The sequence below is a fragment of the Phaenicophaeus curvirostris genome, chromosome 2 (assembly GCF_032191515.1).
Source record: "Phaenicophaeus curvirostris isolate KB17595 chromosome 2, BPBGC_Pcur_1.0, whole genome shotgun sequence".
NCBI classification, from domain to species: domain Eukaryota; kingdom Metazoa; phylum Chordata; class Aves; order Cuculiformes; family Cuculidae; genus Phaenicophaeus; species Phaenicophaeus curvirostris.
In genome coordinates this window covers 47,202,617-47,229,720 of record NC_091393.1, presented here as the reverse complement: position 1 = coordinate 47,229,720, position 27,104 = coordinate 47,202,617, and the positions used below count along the sequence as shown (strand labels likewise).

The 27,104-nt window shown below is 41.1% G+C and overlaps 1 protein-coding gene across 16 annotated transcripts in view; it reads right to left on the bottom strand.

Annotated features, from left to right (window-relative positions):
* Window positions 1-19,388: 19,388 nt before the first annotated feature.
* Window positions 19,389-27,104, bottom strand: part of EYA4 (EYA transcriptional coactivator and phosphatase 4) — a 155,468-nt gene continuing 147,752 nt past the window's right edge. For 11 of the 16 annotated variants that reach the window (XM_069851883.1, XM_069851885.1, XM_069851876.1 and 8 more), the window contains 4 exons: window positions 26,357-26,471; window positions 24,658-24,779; window positions 21,881-21,981; window positions 19,389-20,336 (listed from right to left, as the gene is read on the bottom strand). In XM_069851883.1, coding sequence (XP_069707984.1) covers window positions 20,256-20,336; window positions 21,881-21,981; window positions 24,658-24,779; window positions 26,357-26,471 — 419 coding nt within the window. In that variant the 3' untranslated portion in view covers window positions 19,389-20,255. Of the gene's footprint in view, window positions 20,337-21,880; window positions 21,982-22,020; window positions 22,122-24,657; window positions 24,780-26,356; window positions 26,472-27,104 lie in introns of all 16 variants that reach the window. The other 5 variants (XM_069851880.1, XM_069851884.1, XM_069851887.1 and 2 more) reach the window with 1 other exon arrangement.

The window sequence follows — 27,104 nt, the reverse complement described above, 5'->3', positions numbered from 1 at the left end:
ATTTTTCATAAAGTACAGATATGCTCTAACCATTAATTTCTTGTCCAGAATTGGATTACTATTGTTTATTTGTTAAGTGCCAATAATGTGCTCAGAGCTGTAGAAGACTCGACGTGAAGACAATCCCAAGCTTCAAGAACTTGGATCTGAAATTCTCCAAAAGTCAGGAGAAGGTTTAGATCAGGTGTTCCAGTTCAGGCTCATCCCCATTATGAGGTGGTGCTGAAAAAATCCAGATGCTTAATAAATAATCATTGCATTTTCTTGTAAAAATGTAACATTTATTGTAAATGACTAATTTTTCTAATGAATATTTTGGAAGTGACGTCCATGTGGAGAAACTATAAACTGCAATAAATTGCACAGGGGTTACCTTATGTTTCTGGGGGCTGAAGAGAATGGAAAGTCTTGGCCAAGATGATGAAAAACTTACAGACAAGCCAAGGAGTGAGCGTCGACATGGTGTAATCTTAGGCATCCATTAAAGGTTTCAGGCAACATTATCTGTGTAAGTGCTGGACAGACATGGACTGAGGCACCAGAGCCTACTCTAGCAAATAAATATTAAGCCTGTGAGAATAGAAAAACCCACTTGATGATATGAAGATCTCCCTCTCCTTCTAGCCATTCTCCCTGGGAAAAAAACCAAACAAATGAAAAAAAGAACATGCATGAGAAGAGTGACCTATCATTTTTTGGTGAAGTACAGAGGAAGGTCAGGAAGGAAGTAGTTAACTTTCTGGTGTGTATGGTTGGGCTTTAGCACTCAGTTCTTTGCCCAAATAACATCAGTTCTGTGGACAGTATTGCTCATGTATGAGATGAAATCTGTAGACATAGAAAAGTGGCACAGAACTTACATGTGTGTGCACATGCAGTTTTTACGTTCCCCTAAACTTGCATCTCTTTTCTTGTGGTATTCTGGTCTTCAAACACCTTGTATTTAATGTGGAAAACACTCACGGTAATTGACAGGAAGTGCACATTTATTAGATGTGTAACCTGCTTTAAGCAGAAGTAAAGCTCTGGGTACTCTAGCCTCAAACTATCTATACCTCATTACTGCTCCTGTGACAAATAAATCCAGCTATCACATCTGACATGATCCAAAGCCAAGGGAAAGTTCTCACTGATTTCCAAATCCTTTTAAATCAAACCATCACCAGCTAGAGAATTAATTATATTTTAAATAAGAATTATTATTAAAACAAAAAATCCATCACTGTTTTGCACATCAAGGGAAAAAGCAAGCATGTGGTCTCAGTAATTTTATTCCAAGTTTGTCTGAACATTTTGTTTGGCTTATTTTTCCTCCCATATTCCTTTCTCTCCTCACATTAGCATTAACATAACCAATCTCTGGATGGAAAAATTACATACCATAACAGACATCTCTAGCCTGAAGCAGGGTGAGTGACACACCTGTGTACTAGACCTACTGCATTGTTTAGCACAGATAATAAATGAGTGGACATGATTTGCTCAGGGAATGTGTACAATTGCAGGCAAATACTGTAAACCACTCAAAAGCCTTTCCACCGGGACAGATCCTCCTGTCTTTACTCAGACAAAATTCCCACCACTTTCCTGTCTAAACACAACCTTATTTGAAGTTCAGGTTTATCGTAGTCGGTCGGAAGGGAGAGGAGAAGGGGAGAGGTCTTGCTAGTGCTGTTGTGCTGAGAATCCACTCTACAGCGGAGACAGAGATTGGAATGACCCCTGGTGCTTCGGCTGGGAATTACCGGCCTTCAGTTAAGCCCCAAATTGCACTTACACCAGCGTCTCACAGAAGTGTTGAAGCAGTGACAGGCACAGAGGTTGCACCTACAGGCACAGTAGACCTACTATCACATCTCTGTCTCCTAAGCTTTGATTTAATTGGTTTTGAGTGGTATTTTCAATAGCTAAACATAAGGGTGCATGACTTTCTGCTTATTTCCAGCACATATTAGAGTTGGAGGAGAAATTTGTGCTACTGCCTCCTTTGAATGCTTTCCTCCCTCAGGAAAGTGGTCCAGGTGTGTGTTTAGGGGATGTGGGCAGGAAGAGACACAGGCAATTTAATGATTCCTGCCTGCCCTGTTGTTAATGGTGGTGCCAGGTATGGTCTGTGACAGCCTACTCAGTTCTCAGCTACAAATTCTTTGGTATGCCTCCCAGGCTCCCTGCTCCATCTGGGCTTGTCTCCCTGTATCATCTCTGTCTCACTGTGCTAACTTCAGCCTCAGCCTGTGACCGCCTCGGCAGCCCCCAGTGTGACATTCCCACCTATGGCTTCTAGGCTGCCTGTGGACAGGTCTCCCCCACCCCACAACCAAAATGTGTGTGACCTAGCTTGGGGCTCCAGGCACCTTACCCCCTGCTGCTTTCCCCACAGCCTCCCCAGAAGATGTGGGTAAAGAACGCTCCATCTACTGGGAGCCCCGTGTCGGGAGATGGCAGTGTGACCTCACCAAGGGCTGCTCAACAGCCTCAACTGCAGCACCCCAACCAGCAGCCAGAGCAAATAGGGCTGTGGCAGCACACACCACAGTGACAGCAAACCTTCATCTTCTTCTACACTGAAATTTGCTCAGCTGTGTGTTTGTATAATACAACTGGCATCCTTCTCTCTAAATTAGAGAGAGATGGATTTGATGGGTAGACTATTTGGTGGATAAGAAATTGGTTGGATGGTCATATTCAGAGAGTAGTCAAATGCCTTGATGTCCAGATGGAGATCCATAACAAGTGGTATCCCTCAGGGGTCCATTCTGGGACCAATGGTGTTTAATCTCTTCATCAGTGATATAGACAGTGAGATTGAATGCACCTTCATCAAGTTTGCAGATGACACCAAGCTGAGTGGTGTAGTTGCCACACTGGAAGGATGGGATGTCATCCAGAGGGACCTGGACAGGCTGGAGAAGTGGGCCTGTGAGAACCTCATGAGGTTCCAGAAGGCCAAGTGCAAGGTCCTGCACCTGGGTTAAGGCAATCCCCGATTTCAGTACAGGACAGGGGATGGTGTGATTGAGAGCTGCCCTGCAGAGAAGGACTTGGAGGTGCTGGTTGATGAGAAGCTCAACATGAGCCGGCAATGCATGCTCGCAGCCCAGAAGGCCAACCGTATCCTGGGCTGCATCAAAAGAAGCGTGGCCAGCAGGTTGAGGAAGGTGATTCTGCCCCTCTATTCCTCTCTTGTGAGACCTCATCTGGAGTATTGTGTCCACTTCTGGAATCCTCAACATAAGATGGATGCAGAGCTGTTGGAACAGGTCCAGAAGAGGGCTACAAAGATGATCCATGGGCTGGAGCACCTCTCATTTGAGGACCAGTTGAGAGAGTTGTGGTTGTTCAGCCTGGAGAAGATAAGTCTCCAAGGAAATCTTCTAGCACCCTTCCAGCACCTTTAGGAGGCCTACAAGAAAGCTGAGGAGGGGCTGTTTACAAAGGCTTGTAATAATAGGACTAGGGGCAGTGGGCATAAACTGGAAAGAGCGAGATTTAGACTAGGCATAAGGAAGAATTTCTTCACTATGAGAGTGGTGAGGCACTGGAACTGGTTGCCCAGGGAAGTTGTGGATGCCCCAATGCTGGAACAGTTCAAGGTCAGATTGGACAGGGCCTTGAGCAGCTTGACCTAGTGAGGTGTCCCTGCCCATCACAAGGGGGTTAGAACTACATGATCTTTAAGGTCTTTTCCAACCCAAACTGTTCCATGATTCTACAATAAGCTGGTGCTGGAGGAGAAGCTTGATGGCTGATGGCTGGGGAAAAGCATCAGGACCAGCCTTTGGCACCTGCTGATCTGGTCTGTTCTTTGCCATGCAATGGGTCATCGTTCCCTCTTCCCCAGCCTTTAGGCTGCCTGCCCACCCTTCTGCCACTGCCCATGGGATGCGGATGAGGGCTGGTCTGGAGGACATGGACCGTCAGCTTTCTGCTCCTTACACTTAGCAGACAGCTGGGTCAGGTTCTACACAGGCTCCAAAATAGGCTGAAATCACTCCTTCTGAGCTACACAAATATTGATTATTAAATCAATGCAGGGAGCTTTGGAAATTCCCTTCTGCTGGTGAGCTGAAGGCAGCAATTGCTGCTGCAGAAGGTGCAGAGAAATGAGCAGCAGGTAAAATGCAGCTGGTTATAAATACTACATACAACCAGACAGATGCTTGAGCAGTTGAATTTCACATTCCCACCCAAACCTTCCCATAATTCAAGTGCTGAGAATCACAATTTCAGTGATTGCAGCAATATCTGCTTGGGATTAGCCTCTATGAAAAAAAGGGGAAATGTGGGCAAATAGCATACTGTAAATTTTCATGGACTTCAATATTTTAGACAAGAACAATTACATAGCTGTTCACCTGTCACTTGTTATGGTTTATCCCTGCTGCCAGGGGCTGAGTGATAGAAGACATAACTCAGGTTTTTCTGGCGGTTCAATAAGAAGCAGAAAGGGAGGCTGGTATTCTCCACCTCAACACCAGGCATGGCTTGAGAAGACAACTTCTTTCTAGTGGCATAGCAGTTCAGGAAAAGTTCATACCCCAAGTCCTGCTGCAGTAACCACATATGGATCTCAAGCCCTGATCTGTACTAGACCCAATCCCTCTTTTAGCTCTGCTCTGTGCTTCTCCCATCCCAGTTTCATTCCCAGAGAGTCCCATATTCTGTGTGCACTTGGATCAATTCAGTAGGGACAAGGGTCCAGATTTCCCAGTGTCTTCTTCACTGTGAGCATGTCTCCTCCCTTAGCTGATCCCACGTGACATCCCCTCTGTGCAGCCCCTCAGGTCTAAGGGACTCACAGGGTGTATGTAGGAAAGTCTAATGGACCCTCTATTTTCTCTTTTCCTTAACAACAACAAAGTTTTATGCAAAGGTCTTTCCTTCTTTCCTGGAAATATTTTTCAAAAGTAGAAAATTTATCTCTGGATTTGTCTTTTTTATCAGTTGCTTTTCTCTACCCAGACTTTTCAGGACTTTCCCACAGATAGTCTAAATCACCTTTGATAAAGAGATCTGACGTGTTTCTGTCCAACATTAGTAACGCATCTATCTGAGACTGCTAGTCTGTTCAGAAAGTGAATGAGTGCATTTGTCAGTGCTTCTATTAATGTTTTTTTTTATGTCTGAAGTGCTGAAGCATTACACCAAGTCCCATGCTGGAGCATCATGTTATTAAGATGAGTTCTACTTCCAAACTGAAAAGGTGTTATCTGCTTGCCATTTGTGTCAACCTGTTTGTGTCAGGGGCTGAACACTGGTGAGGTCAAAGGATCTAGGGATCAGTAAAACTGGTATGGATGTCTTCCACTGAGGCTGTTGAAAAGTTTGTTACATGCTACAAATACAAATTCTATGCTATGTTTCAGAACATCTAGATTTCTGCTATTATCAGTAAGTTTCAGTCAGCTCCCAGAATAAATGGGCAATAGAAGAACATGGCAGAAACTATGAATTTTTTAAAGGAACCCTGGAAGGATTGCCACTGTAACACAGCAGCACACATTGGTTTGCTGTTATTGACCCCAATTTTACCAAAGCTGTAAGTTGTAAAGCAGACTTCAAGAAGTCACTATAGCTAGAAACCTTTGGACAAGAAAGGCATTGAGTACAACTTCATGTTCCAGGAAACAAACTTACTATATCTAGTCTTACATCTCTCCTCAACCCCATAGATGCTCTCAATCAATTGAACTGACGTATGCTGAAAGATGTAACAGCATTGGCAAAGTCTTTTGGAAAGCATCAAGTACTGTGAATAATGCTATGACTAAGCCTACTATGTAAATGGCTGAGGTCCAAGGAATTTGAGGACATCAGGTGTCTATGAGATGGGCCCATCAGTTCCATTTCACTTGTTTCTCCTAGAATGAATCAATACAGAGAAAACTTGTTACCTCAAACAGGTATCTGAAAGAAGACAGGGCCACAGCTTGCTTAAGGTTACTGGCAATTTGTTTTGCACAAATCCTGTCTATGAGGAAGATCATAGGAATGCTGTTTCTTCTTTTAAGCCAGGGACAAGCCAGGGACAGTTCAGGAACTTTTTGCAGACAGATGAATTATACACTCTCAATATGCTATGATCTCAGCTGAAAGGAAACTTATTCTGTAAAAATACTGTGGTTTTGTCCTGGCTTCTTTGAAACTCCAGTCCTGGCTTCAGAGATCTTATGGAATGTCTCCTGGGAATATCTCTGCGGCCAGCTTGTTGCCTTGTTAAGCATGGGGTGATAAAGTTAGAGAGATCCTAATCTGCCCATTTATCTCTGTCTGTTCTAGCAAGTTGAGAGCTGGGAAAGCCCCACACGCTGCAGTGCAAACTCTTTGGACCACACTCCTGTCATCTCTGAAGGTTCTTTCTCTTCTGTAGGCAACAATAGGTCTGTTCTGTTTTGCTGATAAATTCTGTGATTTTTCTGAGACACAAATTTGGCTTACAGCAGAAGCATTTGCCCAGATAAGAGGTGTATTGTAACAACAAATGTACTTATTGGACTGTCTACCATCACTTAAGTCATCGTCTTCTGGCTGAGGCCAAATGTTACAGTGCACGTCTCCCCTCCTCTCTCAAGCAAATGACAAGATTGCTTCCACAACTCTGAGAAAACTTCACTGCAGCAGCATGGCATGGAGCTGACACTTCTGTAATGTTATGCATGTGAGAGCTTAGCTTATTGGATGACTTTAGAGACAGCAATTCCAGGAGGTTTTCTCAAGCAACTCTCTCAGACACTCGCTGCCTCTCAGTAAGTGGGCCTTATAACTGTTTTCAAAACAGTTATAGCTGACTTGTTGGCTGCCAAGTAAAGTTTTGAAGGAAAGAGCATGACAAGTTTCAGAAAAGACCAAGTTTTTAGGTGATGAATAATAATACTATCAGTTCCATCAGTGCAGGTAGTTTTGCAAGTTGCCAGCCTACTTTCTTAAACCAGTAGCTGCTGAAAGACAGGAAGAAACTCGTTCCAGATGAAGCAAAGAATCTTCATCTTTCCTGAAAAGTTTTCCTTTTTTCCTTGAAATACCTGGTGCTGGTCCTTGCCAGAGACAGGCTAGACCCGAGGTATAGCTGGTCTAATCAGATCTGATAGGGCTTTTCCTAAACCACGTGGCACCTACCTCAGTTCTTCTGAATAACTTTGGAAGAAAGACTCAAATGACTTCCACTTGTGAAAGCATCCAGAGAGCCTTGAAGCAGAAAAACCACCACAGTGGGACAAGCTTTGAACATCTGGGCCACAGCAGACTGCAAGGAGCTGGTGAGGAAGTTCAACTCTCACCATTTCTGGCCCTGGATTTTAAACTGGCCTTTTGCTCATCTGATTGCTAGGGTTTGTCCCTCCATGGAGATGGTTTTCTCAAAGGACAATTGATGTAATGATTTCTATATTTTTAAGGGCAATAATAGAATCTTCTGCGGGGGAGATTGGTTTATCTGAAAAAATGACCACAAGCAGACAAGTAGAGAGCAGCTGTTTCCACAACTATGGGTTTGTGACTGCTGATGGTACTCCAAGCATCTACTCACATCTGTTAGAAAAAAAAGCAGTCTTTTTTTTTTCCTTTTGGTCAGACTTATTACACTGAAACCAACATACATGACTGTGACTCTTCCAAACCCTAATGTTACATAGCAATAAGCTGCTGTGGAAAGGGAGGTATGTGGACATGGAAAGGTAAGCTGGACCATGGGAAAACCACTGCTTTGGGAAGTAATCTACACACTGAAAATCACCAAGGAGTTCTGGATTAAGTACAAAGGTGGAGAAACAGGAAAGAAACGTAACACTACAGGGTCTGTATGCTGTTTTTCAGTTTGCTGCTTTTAATGAAGTGAATATCAACTCATTTTTCTTCCTTACTGTTCCAATAAATCCCAACAGTGTGACAAGAGTTCTGGCTTCTTCTATTCAGTACGTTACCCTGAAAGCCACAATGATAAAAGCTCTGAAAGCATTGCCTCTCCACATAAAAAAGCATCATGAAGACTGATTGTGAATTTACTACTGTGAGAGACAAAAAACAATTAATGGTAAAACCAACTTCCATTTACAGCAGTAGGAGTATAATGGAATGATTTATCATGAAAAAATTTCTTCTAATACCTCTTAATATTGAAATCAATAGTTAGCAGAGATAAAGTGGTTCCCCCTTTTAATTCAGAAACATGTCAAAATGATGTCACTTCTTTACACACCTCATTCTCTTAAAGGATTTAAAAGGAGTTATTGTCACTGGATGCAGTGGCTGCTTTCTGTAGGCAGATGTTCTGTTTTGTGGTGTTATTGCATCACCATAAAGTTCACCGCTGCTGTATCACTGCAGACATCGCTATTGCAGAGTCTTCACAGCATAGACAAGATTTCTTTATTAATCCCAGCAGTCAGTTTCAGTGTTAAGTGCCTGTAGCTTTGCATATCTGAATGCAGGAGCTGCTGGTTCTGAGATCTACAGGTGCAAGAAAAGAGATTAAGCTCAGGACTACCAGTGGAGTTACAAGGAAGGCAGAAATTGGTCTTCAACAAAGACAGCCAGCTGAAGGAAGCAGGAGACCACATGTTCTCCAGATGTTTTCTAGCATAAAACCACAGAGCAGAGTCTGATGGTATATCAGCAGGAGCGGGTACAAGAGATGGCTAAAGATATATATTCCATCTACCTCTATGAAGACGGTTAAACCACTAGACAGAAATCCAGCACCTCCTTTAGCAATCCCTTGTAAAATACAACCTGTTTTCATTATAGGCCTAGGCCAATTGCTGCACGTGGAGCAGAACAGAAAATTTCAACAAGGATAAAAGAAGTCACATGCGACGTCGCCTGAAGAACAGATACTGGATTTAACAACAGGTAAGGGGAGAGAGACGAGGTTAGTCTGGGATTTGTGATTCATAGCTTGCCAAGCAGTGCCAAATCACTTAGTGCCTCAGTTACCTATGTGTTAGAACAAAATAATGGTGCCTTTCCACTCAGTAGGGAAGAAGCAAACTGTGCCTCACTCCCTGAAATCTCCCTCCCTAGGCTTGCTCAGTAGTAGAGCACTGTACCTCTTGGTGGGGAGTCCCATGAACGGCTTTAGCTTGTTGGGAAACTGAAGGATTTCCCTTTTAGGGTAATTTAATACAAAGGGACAGAAAAGAAAGGAAAAATTAAGATTCTACTTCCCTACTCTGACTGCTCTTTTCTACAGAATTTGTGAGAGTAACCTTGCTGGGACCCAGCAGTAAGTAAAGGTGCAAGGAGATGGCTAAATTCACCTGTGCCATTAACACCTCTGAGCAGACTTCTGTGAACATGGTGAGGTGTGATGGTGTATTTCAGAGCGTGGGAACAAGTGACGTGTAAGAGATAAACAAGGTAGTTCTCTTGCATAGCTGCCTCCAGAGTACAGTGTGTTCAGCCCAGCTGTAGTGAGGTAGGACCTATCTTGGGAAATGACACATAAACCACAGCTGGGAAAGTGCTACTTTTCAAAGGGACTCTGCTGTTATCCACTTTAATGGAAATGACTGAGTCCTCCTGATTTTTGGCTGAGAGGTGCACACCTAACCACTGAGTTTACAAACTACATCAGGAAATAAAAAAAACTTCTCAGGAAGAAATCATTATAAAAACAGAGGTTCCCATCACTTATATTGCTGCCCGGGATGGGACAGGTTTCTGTCTTTTAAAGGAAGAATCTCAAGCAGTGAAGTCTCTTCTCACTTGGGGCAGTAGTGCTACCTGGACTTAGGTAAACAAAACGGCTAAGAGTGCACACAGAGCTGGGAATGGCACAGCTGAATGCCAGAAAAAAATGTTACAGTCCACCTGTGCGCACCGTCCCCACTCTAGAGGCAGCAGTGAAGGCTGATCTTCAAATGAAGAGGGCATCAGCAGCTAAGAGCCAGAAGCCCAGCAAAAGTCCAGGCTTTCTGCTTCTAGTTCTTTGCAGCGGGACCAGCAGCATGAAGGGGCCCAGCACCACTTCTATGGTGTGACCAGTAGCACAAACGGGATTTGCCTGAGCAGCTGAAGGGTCTGTAGCAGTAGTACCCACCCGCCAGTGGGTTTCTTTTACTTCATCCACATCACCACATGCCTGGGTGCTGACTCTTTCCCTGTGTGCACCCCACACACATACCGTGGCTGCCAGCAGCAAGAGGGGAGACTGCTACAATATGTTACTTATGGTGAATTTGTGCTTATTATTGCATGGCATTCCAGCACACAGACTCCACAGCACCTTGTGGGGAGATTGCTGTGTGATGAATTGACTGAGAAAGGCCAGGCAAATGGTATTATTATAACACTACATAAATATGGGTTTTTTTCATTTAAGATTAAAACACCTGATATCCTTTAACAGTGTAAACATGTCACTTTATTAGGTCTGAGAGAGCTGATGAATTTAAAGTCTTGTTTTCAGCAAACAAGTGGCAGGCTTTCTGCTTTTTACATGGAGGTAAAGGAAAGAAACCTTTATCATGAAAACATATGGAGCAATAAAAGGGACTGGAGAAAGCTGTCACCTGCTCTGAAGTTTTCTTTAGAGAGGGGAAGAGCCACCCAGGTGGTATTGGTAGAAAACAGAAAACGGAGGGAATATTACAGTATGTAATCTCCTTGAAACAGTTGGCACAGGCTCTATGTTTTGTAGCTAATAAATTTAGCTTTCAGGAGAAAATTCAAATAAGCTGCATTTACTAGTTTTTAAGAATGAAAATGAATGCATTAATTATATATATAACATTACCATCTGCTACACAAGGCAATTTTGGCCAGGGCTTGGCGATTTCTTCCTGGACATGAAATTTAAAAACAAGGCTTTTCAAGCATAAAATTACTGCCCTTTAAAAAGACAGATAAATGTCTAAGCAAGCGCCTCATTACTGTCGGAGCAATGATTTGTTGTTTCATTTTACTGTTGTGTTTTCCTGGTTATTAGAGTGAAGGTTGAGTCAGCCTTTCCATTATAAACAAACTGCTTTCAAGGAACTGCAGTTTAACCAGAGAAGAAAGCTCACTGTAAGCATTTAGGTAAAGTGGAAAAATAAAAACACTAGCAAGTGCTTGGATATCCTTTGGACTGAGCAGTTCTTGACTTCTTCAGGGTCTAAATTCAGTGCAGTTTTTTTTCCTCTGAGAATATGTTCCTCCCAGCTAGGGCCCCTGATCCACTAAGAACCACCTTAGTCCAAGGAGGCTGTACAACAAACTCAGAGATAATCAGTAAAGCAATGAGAGCTGAACTCCTTGCTCCTTGGGGCTGACCTCAGGGGTGATGCTGCCCTGGCCATTGCCCTCTTCCCACCATGATCCTGGCAAGTGAAGCTTGCAGGGCAAGGCAGGAGGCCAGGTGGGTGGGGTGGGCACTCACTATGAGAATGCATTTGGGCAGGTTCAGCTCTTTCCTCTCTCAATTGTCTGTGGGGTCAGGTGGCTACGCAGCCTCTGTTTTAGCCACCAGGTGGTTCAATGTCAAGTACAAATATGTTCTTCATCAAGACTATTTGGGCTTGTGATAAACCCCTCATTTTAGCTCCCAGCGAGTAACAGGAGGAGTTGAGCTTTGCTAATTAACTTACCTCCATCAGCTGCTGTGTGTCAGTGGCCTATGGCGATTGCTGAAAACAGGATCGCATTTCATAAATCAGTATACATATGCTATTTGAGTGAAGCAGCACCCAGCTCTTTGCTCCGTTCTCCTCCTCTCCCCATTTTTTTTTTGTCCTGGTTTTATTTTGCCTTAAGTACAAGCGATCATGAGGCACAGGTGTCATTAAAGGCTTCTGATAAATACTCCTTTACATGGGCTGCAGAAGTATAACGCAGGCTCCAGTAATGGTTTGTACCATAAAACCAAACTAAGTGCTTTCCATGTGAGAAAGGTAGAATTTGAAGCTAATGCACACTTGTAAGCGTAGCATTATAGGCTGTTCATAGGATATGCTGGTGAGATATAGGCAGAGGCCCCCCCATGGCACCAAACCTCCCCAGCATGAAGACATGTGGCCTTTCTCTGGCAGGTGAGCTGCTCCCGAGCATGCTGGCAAGGATGCAGGGACAGCCTGTGGAGACTGCTCTCCCTGAACTGGGGTCCTGAATAAAGGGGATGAGGTCAGGGACTGTGGGGATATGGCAAGCTACGCTAGCAGCTCCTACACCCTGTGGTTAAAACAGGAACAAAAGAAGCATTTCATTGTTTCTATCTCATTTCCTGCCAGCAGGAATGAGTTGTGGCTGGAGGGACTGAGCTGGCAGCTTGACCAGCACCTCCAGTCGTGTCCAAAACCTCCCCTAAGCAAAGCACAGCCTAAAGGTGACAGATGATGACTGTCTAAAGGAGGTGGCACAGAGACCCCCACAGGACCAGGAGTGTGCCTGCTAACACAAGCAATGGATTTTATGCTGAAGCAAGTTTCACAGACCAATGTGCATGCATTTGTCATCACTGGGACAGCACTCTGCATGGGTGAAAGAGAATATTCATAAATTGTTAAAAAATAGAATTAGAAGATATCCATTTCCATCCCTGTCCACTACTGCCCATTTCCACCAAATAAACTGCTTATTCCAGAAAAGTTTTAAATATATATTAACACATAAACAGAGATAAATAAATGAAACCCATCTTTTTAGCCCATTAGTGTGTTGCAATAATAGCAATGGATTAAATCAACTGAAGCTGACTGTTACTAAGGTTTCACCGTAACAGCTAACTATTTCCTGAAGAATTAATTTATTTAACTGTCCGCATGTGGCAGACATCATAAGGCTGTGAATTAACATACCCTCATGAGTTGCTAAAAGCAAACAGCTTAATTGCCAAATGGCTGGAATGGCTCGGGTGACACTTTTCATATGGCTTGCTACACACTCAGATCCTGATACCCAGGAGGTGGTACAGGGCATGAGGAGTCTCTTGTGTACATGGGCATTTTGATGGGACATCAGGCCTGCCTGGTGTCTTGAGGAAGACAAAGTGCTCATCCGCAAGATAGCTATGAAGGTACTAGTAATGGGGCTGGGGTGGGGAATGGAGATGGTGTGGGGAAACTGTGCAGGAAGCATGCAGATAGGCAAGAGGTGACAGGTTACAGCAATGCCTTTCTCAGCCAGAGATCAGAAGTTAGACCTGCTGAGACCATATCTGGGAGTTCTCTAGCAGTGTGTTTAAGGTGTGCTGGGACCTCTTTATAGGCTATGGGTAATTTGGACAGCAGAAGAAAACCCCACGTCTCTCTCCACTCTTCTGGTTGTGATTAGATTAGTGTGCCCTCATATGCTAAGACTTGTCCTTTTCCAGAGGGCTTCCACATTCATGCAAACCATGCAGAAACTGAGATTTGACATTGTGTTGGGTTTTCTTGAGATACACTTTCTATCCCACCCCATCTTGGGTGCAGGTGCCCAGTATCTGTTAGCAAGAGCTGGAGAGTGGCCTCTGGGAGGAGAAGATGGGGTCTGCTGCTAAATGCCAGGAGTTAGCTTGGCTATCCAGGAGGCTCATGAGAGAAGGCTCCAAGGCGACCTCATAGTGACCTGCCAGTACCTGAAGGGGGCATATAAGAAAGCTGGGGAGGGACTGTTTACAAAGGCATGTAGTGATAGGACTAGTAAACTGGAGAGGGGCAGATTTAAACTAGACATAAGGAAGAATTTCTTCACAATGAGGTTGATAAGCCACTGGAACAGGTTGCTGGGGGAAGTTGTGGATGCCTCATCCCTGGAGGTGTTCAAGGCCAGTTTGGACAGGGCCTTGGGCAGCCTGATCTAGTGGGACATGTCCCTGCCCATGGCAGGGGGGTTGAAAATAGATTCTCTTTAAGGTCTTTTCCAACATAAACCATTCTATGATTCTGTTCTATGATTGTATGATACTAGACATACTCTAACCTGGCAAGCTGTACCAGCTTGTGCCAGCCCTCAACACCACGAAGGGACACATCCATTCTGTGTTGCTTCTTCCACAAACCTCTTATGTTTATCTTTGTGCACAAGCCTTTGCTATCAGTTTTCTGCTTCTGCTCCCACTCTGGAAGAACAACTCTTGCTTGACTTGTATCCTACTGCTCTGAAAAAGTGTATTGCACCTCCTGCCTGCCTAGTCTTACAAGAGGAATAGTTGCTCCCTATTATGCTCGCTGCAAACAATGGCAGAGGGAAGCATTTACAGCCCTGCACGCAAAAGGGGGAGTGCCACATCTGGCTGGGTTGCTGCCTACAGCTGTTCCTGTGCATCTTATTCTCCTACAGCCCTGCTATCCCATGTGGGCAGGAAAGCAGGGCTGCAGGGACTCCCTTGCCTCTCTGGACCATGTAGCGTAACACCACTGGAGCCCTCTTTCTTTTTCTTGCAAAAGCTGTAAGGAGCTGCCAAACTTGAAAGGCTATTTGGCAATGCAGCAAATTCATAGACAGAAAATCGTTGCACCTGCAGTGAGGTAACACAAAGGTGTGAAATCAGAGGCAAACAAGGAAGCAAAGAGATCAGCCTGCAAAAGTCCATGGGCCAGAGCTGGCAGGACAGTTGGACGGGGTACCTGTGTGGGGTAGAAGTTCTTAGCACAAACAACACAAATGAGGCTGTGCTATAAAACAGGAAAGATGCCCACAAACTCTCCAGGGAAAATGCCCTTTGTGGCTGCTGGTCTTTTCTTCTGTCTTGTCTGATCCCACTCACCCTGCAGCCAACCGACCAACTAACTGCAGATTCTCGTTTGATAAATTCTTTCCCATAAGACTTCTTTTTCCAGAATCCTTCACAATGGGTATAGTGGTTTAGTGCTGGGTAAGCACAATTTTTTTCATTTTTTTTCTTTCTTATCTTTCACTCTCATCTTCTTTTTTTTCTGATTTCAGAAACATTCCTCTTCACTGTTGGACCAAAACTGGGACCTTTTTGAGTCAGAAAGCTAGAAACCACGATCCAAACCCAGACAAGATGAAAGCAAAGAACAGGGGCTTGATACGCCAGCTGAGAGCCATAATCACCAGACTCTGCAATGGCTTAGACTTCTTTTCTGGCTCATCTACTAGGCTCCTGATTCATTCTTTCTCTAAACAGGACCAGAAATGTTTCATTCATCAATGTTGGTGTGCACAGTCCTAAAACACATTTTGGTTTAAATGAGTCAACAATTTCTAATACTTTCCAAATAGCTCCAGTTGTTTGGTTGAAAAAAATGTGTGCTTCCTGGTGCAGGCCACAGTAGGTTGTAGTGTGGTCTAGGAAACATGAATCACTTTCCATTTATTGTTCCTCTGCAGCACTTAATTTTCCCAGACACTGAGAGGACAACAGAAAAATCAAGTCTAATTAAACTCCATTCTCAGCCTGACCCATTGATAGAGTTAATTTAAATCCTGTCTTTCACGCTTCTCTGCTCTCTTACTTCATGTTATTTGAAGTGCATATCTGAATGCCTAATAATCCATGTTTACATGGTATTTGATGAGTAATTCATCTGGCAAATTTGAAAAGTGGTTCTTTGTGCAACAAAGAACTTTCTTTGCTTGTCCACATAAAAATCCATTTGTGAAACTTACTGATGTTTTCTCCCTTTTCTTCTCCACCCCCTACGTCCTCCCCAAGAAAGAAAAAAAATTCTTCATTTTTTATTAGTGGTTCCAAGTCAGAGGCTCAGTTGTTGGAAAATCAAGCCATGGAACTGGTAACGTAATTAAGACACAAACCCAAACTATTGATATGTTCTGATTTTCTCAGCATTTTTCCTACTGCCTGGGCTTTTGGCAACTGAAACAATTCCCCTAAATTTATAAACACCTGCAAAATGTTTCTGAATCCATTATTTGTTTGGAAAAAAGAAAATGGATCAAATAAATGAACCTTAAATGCGAATCCTCTAGAGATGATGATATAATGGCAAACAACGGAAAAGAGACATAACAAGTAATTTAATTCTGAATTTCTGTTTGGTTTTCTTTGGGCATTCACTATAGGTAATGAATACAGCTAATGAGGAGAGATATTTCTGCACCCAAATGAGGAAGAAATATTTCTCCACCTATAACTGCTCTTAACATAATGTTTTTACTTTCGTTTAATGCCATGAAACATCATGGGCAAGATTTATTGACAGCCACTTAGATCACTGGATTTCTCAGTAATGAGAAATGTAGCTGTCTATTAAGTAAAATGCCTGCAATATCTCATTTTTATTCTGATGTTGAAAATGGACAAGTTCTGAAATCTCCCACAGTTTTGATGGGGAGGAAAACAATTCTTTGACCACCTTTCATCTCACTTTCCAGATGTAGTACTGAATATTGGATTCTCTTCTCTAGAGTCACGTGCAATTCTATCTGGGAGACACAATGTTAAATCTATTAACTATGAGTCAGTCTGTTCAGTAGATGGGTCTTCTTTATATTTTGTCTACACTATTTTTTATACCCTTTATTTTATTCCTAAAATTGGAGTAGAAGGTAAACATACTACATACCCACAAAAACTGCAAATTGCATTCCTGTGTCCCCTGTAAACAAGGAGAAACTCATTACATATTTTTAGGAAATTTGAAAATGTGTATAATTTTCTAATTTTTTAGCCTGTCAATCTCTGCTTCCAGTAATGTGTAATATCCTGTGCAATGTCAAGACGGACATAGTCATGTATATGATGTCGCAAATAGGACATACATTTTATCATATGTAATGATGGGCACTGGGAGAACGTACCCATCAAAATTAAACACCAGAACAATTTTGGAGAAAATGGTGTCTTTGTCATCAGCTGGGAATCTTTACACACAAAACAGATATCTTTGTAACAGACATGCTTTCATCTAACTCCTGTGGAAAAAAAAAAGACTGTTTACAAGCTGTCTTTCATGGTTGAAGCACTCTGGTTACCACTGTGGCTACTCTTCCATATGCTGCTTTGTTCCCAAGATCATAATGTCATGCCTATGTGTGCTGATTGATAGTCCTGCATCCCACTTTGCCTTGAAGTCTGTGTAAACAGACTGTGGAGGGACTGCTCCCTTCAAACCAAGGTTAACACCTCACTATGACACAAAGCACTGCTCCCAAAGGGTTTGACCAAGTTTCATCAGACTCAGCTTCGACTAAAATGCCTGCTTCTCTTCAGTAGCCCAGTCAGTCTCCTGAACAATCCATGCCCATAAGAAAGATACTACCATAACTTTAGTTAGTGAATTGGTAAGGGAATTTAAATGAATATGCTCTGTGTTTAGACCATCAAAGTGATTTGCTCTGCATTTTGCCCCAAGGACACCGCAACAAAAATGTTGTTGCTCAGGCTGTGTCTGGAGCAAGACATGTAGTGTTCTAGGTGAAGAAACCTCAGTGCAGAGAAGAGGAAGGTTGCCTCCAGAGGCTGCAACCTGCAAACAGTATTCAGGTGAGCCAGTCTCTACTAGACCCCATAGGCACATGGTTGCTTCAGGCATGAACAACAAAGGCAGCACAGACACACTTAAAATTTTGATTCCAAGGTAACATGCAGTTCCTGTAAGAGACACTGTGAATAGAGGCTTTCAACCACAAACCAAGCTACTTACAACATGGTACAGTGCAAAAAAATGACATTTCCAAGTGTATTTATTGAGAAATAGTAAAGATGTACATAATTTTACACGCTTTAATTTTAATTTACATTTTCTTAAATCATGGAGGCCCTAAAAACTATAATCTGCTAAGAGATGACAGAGACCCTTGGCTTAAATTATATTTCCAAAATTCTGCTATTGCTAGGATTTTGGCTCATGTCACCACAGCTCCTCTTCAGAGATGCTAAATACTATATTCATTTAGTGCATATGCCTGGTGTCAATCCTGTAAAGCAGAGATGATTTTTGAACGGAAACCCCGGATCTGGATACAATCTCACAGCTAAAATCTAGTCTTCTGATCATGGGCCAAGTCCATATTCACCATAGATTCTACAATTCCAATTGTGCGCAGGATTTAATCTGCCCAGAGATGAAGTGTGCTTGTACAAAGGACTTTGATTTGGCCTCATCTCCCTTGTCAGTGCTTGCACTGGAACACAATCCACACCTGCTTTAGATGCAAATTCTGCTGCTCACACCAAATTCTTACGAAAACAGGTCTGGGAGCTAGGTGCCACCTATATCTTTGTGCACCATCTCCATGGACATCTAAGAATAAGCATAATTTTTAGTTTCTTCTGTCCTCTTTGGCAGATATATTGAACTGCACAGAATTTTATCTATTTAAGATACTATCTTGTGACTGCAATCACACTGTATTTATATTCTGCAAGCTGACTACTCAAAGCCTAATGAATGTTCAAGTTCTGTACTGACTGAGAACTGCTAGAGTATCAGCAAAAGGCATTATATTCTATACTTCATTTGCCCAAAATACTTGCAAACACGACATTCCACACAACTTCACCTCAGTGCTGACTACTGTGCTTGTGTAGGCATCCTGGAGTTTACATTTAACATCGTCTCTTGCACACACCTCTTTTACACTGTCAGAGTACAGGCAACCTCAAGTACCTCCATGTGCAGTGTAAAAAATCAAAAAAGCAGTTTTCATCATCTGCCATGCACGACGCACCAACCGCTGTTAATTCAGAGTGCTCAACCTGCCCATGGAGTACTAGGAACCCTGCGTGCAATATGGACCTTGCTTATTTTCCAAAGCTGAAAGTTAGCATGTTTGAAACTTGCAAGGAAGTTATCACTGTATTGACCACACTTTTTAATAGAAATGATGAAAATTAAGGTCATATACTTCTCAATATTTCTTCATAAAAATCTCCACTTTATCCTCTCCTCAGGTGTCTGACATGCTACTGAAATTTCTCATTCAAAAACATGGAGGGTTGCTCCTGTGTAATGTTGTTGTGCAATCAAAAATGGGTGAGGAAAAACATGCTGACCCAAACCAGAAGACACAAATGTGGAACAAAATGGAAAAGCTACCAAAACAGTGTTACATTTACCAAAGTGGACTGTGCTCCCAAATTGGCCAATGTCATCACGCCAGCAACTTCAGCAGCTTGTGTTGATGCTGAATATGCTAAATGTAGCATCATTTGTGCATCTGAATGGTGAGAGGTTCTTTAGTAATTTTTCCTTCCTAATGAACTTGTGTTTTATTCCCCAGCTCGGCTTAACTCCGCACTTTTACTTTCTGGTAATGCCACCTGCACACGTTGTCTGCTGGGCAGGAATTTGTTCTTTTATACACAGCAGATGCACTCACTGTATGGCTTGCAGTGGACTAAGTAACTAATTAATATGGCTCTTAGTTCTGTTGTCAAGAGGATGTAGAAATGATGCTGAAGTTATTAAATACATTTCTTTTTAGCTTTCAAGGTAGCGGTCCCCAGTATCAACTTCCCAACATACTCTTAACTTTCCTCAAATAATCAGTGGAATTATTCAGAATCCGAATAAAAACACAAATGTTCCTTTATTATTATTATTATTTTTTTTTACCGCAACAAAAACTTAAATGTTTTGGTGCAGCCCTGCTCTTTAATTTCTTTGAATTTCAGATTTGGTCATGTCAAAAAATATCAGAAAGGGTTTTTTTTTTCTGTTTATCTACATACTTTTTAACCAAAATTACACAATAACACACAAACACAGTCTTCTCTTTAAGGCACAACACATCATTATGCACATTCTGTTTGCCAAACTTATAAAAGAGACAATATTATATAACCCTCTCCCTCCCCTGCCCCTCCCAAAAGAAAGAAAAATTGCATCCACTTCCAAAATCAGCTTCTAATAAAGTCACAGTAAATTATTTTCATCAATAATTTACACAAATTACAGGTCTAGACAGGATTGTCATTATACAGTCTGAGTGCATTCCAATTCAGATTTTCTGGGTTAGGTAGGCTAAAGTCTGGTTCAAACCTCAGTGCTGAGAATATATCCCATTTTGAGGAATGTTGTTGAACACCACCTTGCTGGCTGGAAAACCCGTGTTGGTGCTTTGCCAGTTTGAGTCCTTTGTTCACTCCTGTCAGGGTTCACTTGGTGTGTACCAGCAACCTCCACAGTTTTAATTCATTTGAAAACGTTGTATATATAAGACCATAGAGCTTCCTTACGTAGCACTAACATTTTAACTCCATTCAGCAATCTGAATTCTTCAGTTTGGAATTTTTAATTCCAAATATTTCTTCCCTTCTTAAGACAATTCATATGTGTAAAGCCAGAGGCATTGAATCACACATAAAAATTCAGTGTACTTGAAATATATATATATAAAAAAGAAAAAGGATTGCCAACTTTAGAACACAGTTACAAATACTCTAGTTCCAGTGCTTGATGGAGAGCCAAGAGGTCCGAATGACTGGATATCCTCCAGAAAGGCATGTTGTGCTGTGTTTGTTAGAGGGGGGAAAAGGTCAGGAAAGATGAACACTCTGACACAGTATGCTATATGATGCACGAGGCTAGTCAGATTACCATCACATATTTCACACCACTATGTTTCTGGGTTGATTTTTGCTAGTAAAGTACTGACAAAAATCAGGCCAAAATAGATCTGAGCTTAATAGTTCAACTGAAGTTAGAATAATTAGATAGTCTTTCTTAAAAGTCTCTTTGGCAAATGCTCATTAATTATAAAAGACTATTTGCTTATTGTTAGCATGCAAACCCACATGAAGGAGCATTAATAGAACATCCCTTTCTGCTCCATGCCTTAGACTTTGCAAAACACCAAATGATCATTTAAACAGCAATGAGACTGTCATTAGAAAAGGCTTCACACAAAACTAAAGAAGAGTTTCTTTACATTTTTTCCATCTAGAGGGAAAAAAGACGTCTCTTTGGGTAAGAAAATAATACAGTTCTGGTTTAAAAAAAGATAAATTGTGTTGCAGAAAGCATCAGTGTCTGTAAGAGATGCAGATATATGCACAATACTCTTTCAGCAATTTGTCAGAAAAGAAAAAAACCCATACGTTCATGTTATGTTCAGATCTATTTGTAATGTGATATATACATCCATCTCTCTGAATTCTGTATCTATCCATGCAATATAGCCAATGTTAAGAAAAAAGCATGCCAAACTGGAAAGTACACAATCCAACCACCTTTGTTTAGCACAAACTATAGAAGACCCATCACCAGTATTGTACCTATATTAAGGAACCATTTGGAATGAGCATTTTGGTTATTTTCATTTTGTTTCCATTTCCGTTACAACACTAAAAGGGTTCTTCATTTTGCTACTCCTAGCACAATGACATTTATATCACTTGTCCTGTGTAGATCTTGTGAGCCAAAAGCTTTCAGTTTGTGCACACTTCCAGGGCTATGCTTGAAGTATGGTGCAATTTACTAATTTGATCTCTTTCTGAGCATTGCAACTTGCCTGATGACATTTAGAATTGAATTCCTATCATGAGAAAACTGATATGGTTCCTTTTAAGAAATACAGATTTGGTGAACTACGTCTATGTTGTGTTCTTTCTCCTTCTGTTGATATGCCTTTCTTGAAAAAAATTTGCACAGTCATTTAGTGTTTTTCCACAGTATCTCTAACGCTTCTCTTGAAACCTCCCTGATTTCAGTGTTTAAAGAAAACCACCATCCAATCATCATGTCATTGCCCTTTCAACCTTTTCTGTTTATCTTTCATTTTCTTGAAGTTAGTCAGGCATTATTGTTGCAACCATTTTTAATTTATTTTTAAAATAATGTTGCATGTTTTTTATTTCCAAACTTAAGTGAAGCAAATGCTAGAATCCAAATGGTTCATTTTCCTCTAAGTTTTGATTTCATCATGCTTCTGTTGCTTTGCATATGTGGACTGAAATTATTTGTCATTCTACCACTGGGCAACACTGGCAAAATGCAAACAGACTGGCTCGCATTAGTAGCTATGTATCACACCAACATTTCAGGAGACGGGTTACCTTTTTTGCTGCCTGTTCTTCTTCTACACCATCCCCAATTACAACATATACTACTTTTCTGCCAAACCTTTGCATTATTCGTTCAAAGCAACTTTCTTTTCCTGGAAGATAAATGAGATAAGAGTTCAGAGTGAAGTTACCTGATTAGCTGCATGTTCCTCATCTCGGCCATCTCCAATCACAACATAAGTTATGTTAGTGCCAAATCTGGACACTATACGCTCAAAACAGCTCTCTTTGCCTGAAAAACAATGCACTTATTCAAGCTATCAAGTGAGTTATGGTGAATCCCGACAAAATATAATTGCAGTGATAAGAATTTGTTACTACTACTATTTTAAAGTTCCCAGCTTTGGGATTTGAAGCTCAAGCTGGTGAGAAACAAATAATTCTCTTAGTGACATTAAGCTGCTCCAGGTAAAACTAAATCTCTGTCTTAAGAGTAACAAGGAAGTCACAAAGATAAAGGCATTAGCAGTGCTGCAAAAATGAATAGGCCAATGAATTAATAATTGAACTTACATGTTTCCGTATTATTGTAATAATAAATTTTTAATGTAAAGCAGCAATTTTAATTCTGATGTATCTGCAACAAGTGAAGTAGCAATGGAAAATGTGATCAAAGAACTAGAATTAGACAATAGGTTCCTGGAGGAACTTCCATGAAGCATTTGGCTTCTTGGGACAAATGTGGAAGCAAGCGGGCTAAGCCAGTAACAACAATAAACAGGACTGAAAGGGACCAAGCAAAGGTGTCTACTGATCTTCTCATTGTACTGCAGGTTCAGGTTTACCAACAAATGCTTGTGCTTGTGCTATCGATCCTAAAACTGGTCTAATATGATGGTTTAGTTGTTTCCACAGGTAATCTCTGTATTGAATTAATGCTTTCCATTAGGAAGTTTCTCTTTGACATACAACTTACTCATGCCCTAGTGCAAAGAAATCACAGAATCACAGAATCACTAAGATGGAAAAGACCCCCAGGATCATTAAGTCCAACCATTCCTATCAACCATTAAACCATGCCCCTCAACCCCTCATCCATCCGTCTCTTAAATACCTCCAGGGATGGTGACTCAACCACCTCCCTCGGCAGCCTGTTCCAGTGCCCAATGACTCTTTCCATGAAAAATTTTTTTCTGATGTCCAGCCTGAAACTCCCCTGCCAGAGCTTGAGGCTATTCCCCACTTGTCCTGCCCCCTGTCACTTGGGAGAAGAGGCCAGCACCCTCCTCTCTACAACCTCCTTTCAGGTAGTTATCGAGAGCAATAAGGTCTCCCCTCAGCCTTCTCTTCTCCAGGCTAAACAACCCCATCTCGCCTATTGTCATACTTCCCATCAACATAGAGAAAGATTACTTCTTTCTTCTCTGCAATAGCTTTTTACATCATTTGTTATTATGTCTATCCCCACACTAGGTTTTTTTGGTCTCTTCTCACAAGCTCATAATTTCTACATGTCCAATTCTTACTGCTTTCCACTGTTTTTGTTGTTTTGGGTTTTTTTTCCAGGTGGCCCACAATAAAAGCTTATGATTAGGAAAAGCATTGTGTGCATTAACTGTTGAGTGAGGACCAGCTTTCAGCACATGCAAGCAACAGCTGCAACCACAGTCCTGTGCTCAGCACAGTGCAGAGTTCAAGATGAAAAGTAGAGAGAGATCTTGTATCGAACAGAGTTTTCTGTGCTCCTGATAGGAGTATAGCAGTGGCCACACTGTCCCCAGAAGGATTTCCTGGTGCAGAATTACTTCAACAGAGTCTCCAGAGACTGTGCCTCACTTCACCACCCACTTCTGTGCTGTCAGCACAGAATGCTCCTTCCATTGGTCGGAGTGCAATCTCAGTGACTGAATCCAACATACACAGGCTGTATGGCAGATGACATTCATTCCAGAGGCTGCTCAGTACCACATGGTATTTAGGGTACATTGTGCCTTGACTTAACTTTTTGAAGTATTTGAGTAATTTCCATCTAGAGGACAGCTACAGCTTATTAAAGGATGACTGAGGTAATAGTTTTTCCTGACACTGTTAGAATATGCATTGTTTTTTCAATTGTGAAAATAAGTTAAGAAATATATTACAATGCTTTGGAAAAATGAAGTGTCACACTCCATGTTATATATATGAGGTGTCTTAGATATAGAAATTAAGCATTCCTAAATTAAGAATTGGCAAATCATGACATCTGACAAAATCATTAGTCACTGTAGCCAGATTTCACAGTGGTGATAACTTTTTTTGGTTTACAAGAAAGTTTTGGATGCAGTTTCCAAAAACTCTACATTTCCAAACTGTAATACTCAACAGGTACAGAGTTTTCAACAGAATAGGGGACCACTCTTGTGGCATCCATCAACACAGCTTCTGTTGGTAACAGCTGCCATAACCACCAATGACTGAGAAGCATTGATCTGGCTTATGAAGAGCTGAAGGTCAGAGCAGAGATTATTTTGACAGAAGTTCTGCTTAATTTGATTTCACAAAACACTTTTCTTCATTATTTTCTGCACATTTTTTTCTTTTCTGCACCATACTTTAGAGTTTCTGAGACTTTTAATCAGCATGGGGACCCTTATTCCTCCAGGCATCATTGAAAATAAGCTGAATTTGGAATTTATCCACATGAATACCTCTAAACATATGCATTGCCTATATCTTATAACTTTCACGACAAGTGTCACAGAAGTGATCTGGAATCCATCCATTACTGGCAAAACAATATTGGTAATGCAGTATAGTCAAAATGCATGAAAGAATAATTTTCTTACCTATTTTGGTTGCACTGTAAATATTTTCAATAGGAAAAGCTCCTCCTAGGCTGTACAGCAGAACTTTTGCAAGTGCTGGGATAAGCTGAGTTGTTGTAACCAACACGTTTACACAGTTACTCCTAACATCAGAGAAATAGGTTAAATTTAGATAGTTTAAAACCAGTGCCCAAATACTGATGAGGTGAACCAGCTGTGCAAAGCACATTCAGGATTCCTCTACAATTACTTTCACTCGCATAGCAGTGTTCAGCACCATCTCTTCCAAAAAATGTACATAAAACATTCGGCAAAATCCTTTAAAAAATACGCAGGCCTGATTTGTAGGAAATATTCCACACTGGTTTATTCAAAAAACACGGGTCCTTGAAGATGGGTCTACTAATATCCAGATATTTAAAATTACCAACTGCATTTTTATGCTGGGAATTAACTGGCAGTAGCTACTAGCCAAATAAAAGTGTTAGGAGAATGTAAAAACATCATTTGTTACTCCTCAGGGGAAATAAACAGCCAATACACATTTTTGCACAACGACATCACTTGCTTCATGTTTCAAGAGTAATATTTCTGAGAACAGGGAGAGATAAGTATAATCATCTTAATAAGCTAGCATCAAAAGCTGAGGATGAAATCTTGAATGGAGGAGTTGTGCTAACAATGACACAAGAGAAAACTCAGAGCCCAGTGACTTTAGGCACTGACAGACTCAAACATGAGCTTGACTATGGTGTGAGCATGGAGATGACAGCAAGTATTTGTGATTTTTATCTCCTCCTTCTTCCACAAACTCCAAGCAAGATCGTAGGCTACTACTTCAGCCTTAATGTATCTCAATTTCCTGTCAGTAACATATAGGTAGTGTTCAGCTGCCTCATAGGTAGTGTTCAGCTGCCTCATGGGTAGCTTCTGAGGACTTATAGCTGTACAATTCTTTGAAGACAAGACAAAAGACTACTGTTTAACAGTCCTGAGTAACTGCTGACAGCTTTCGAGACTCATCCACCAATGCTCAACTGGTCTTCATTATCAAATGTCTTTCAGGAAAGAAATACAGAGCTAAACACAATGGCTTATGCAAATATTTTACTTTTTTTCTCTTGAGGTGCTTAAGACACTGCTGAATAAACAACAACTAAGACATAAACATATTGAAAAAATTAGTACATTTAAAATAATTTTTTCACATTTTTCCAAGTTTCTTCTTTCCTCTTGATCTCAAGTCTTTTCCCAGAAACATTCAGAAGGCAAGATAGCTTAACATTTTTTTTTTTATAGTTTTACACCACAATTTTTGAGCAGAAGGAAAATGGTTTTGTGTTCTGGGTTCTACACAGTATTTAGGTAGCAGTGTGAACAGACACAAACATTGAAGGACAAAATGGAAATATGGAGTTCAGAGAATGCTGCCTAGTAGATAATAAATTAAAGGCTGGGTCAGAATTATACAATAATTTCAATATACACACAGGGGCATTTATCACATTTTAGAAGACACTTCATTCTGTCTTTAGTAAATGCTGGGATTACTGAAAATGAAATCACTCTGCATGGAACTTTTCCTATGTTCTATTTAAAAGTCATATTAGACCTGTTCTGTTCCTTAATGGCACTAATTTCTTGTAAACTAAAATGTCAAAAAAATAGCCATTACAAATCCAAAACTAGAAAGTTTTTTATAGTAGACTCAAATACATACCTTGTGCTGATAATTGATAATGATTTAAGTGCATTTGTTAGCCAGGAGTCTGTCAGAGCTTCAATCTCTGCTCTTAATTGCAACCATGCATCTCTTTTAGCAGGGCCCAGAAGTCCTTTTATGTAAAATAGCAAGAAAAGAAAAAAAAAAAACAAAATAAATTCTGTATCAGTTGGAATGTATAGATTTTATTGTCACTGTTTCTATTTTATATTCTACTAGAACTTGAAAATCATTACAGAAAAAAATCTATTGCGTCAAGGCTCAGTAAATCATTCTCTGTTTTTATTTGCACTCCACTATATCAACCAGTGTCAGAAAGTATTGCAGATCCTAACAATTAGACATCTGATTTTTTTTCTTCATCTAGTCAAACTATTTTACTACATTTCAAAGTATACCTTTCAGACACTTTTTAAACCAGCTCCCACATACATCTTACTCTAATTATAAGAGGCAGTGACAAGGATATCCACACCATTGGGACCACAGGCAGAGACCTTCATAAAATAAGAGACTTTAGAATGAACTTTCCTTCGTGATATCTGTGCATGTCTAAAATTGCCCGGCTTATGACTCTGTATACAGATGAACCTCAGTTTACATATAGGGAAATACATTTGTTTGGTGATGGTTTGCTCTTCATGTCCTGCTGTAGTCAGTAACGATAGCTCCTTTCAGAGCATTTACAGCCCTGAAACATCTGTACATTGTGTGTTCTTATATCTCAGCTAGTCCTTAGAAGCAT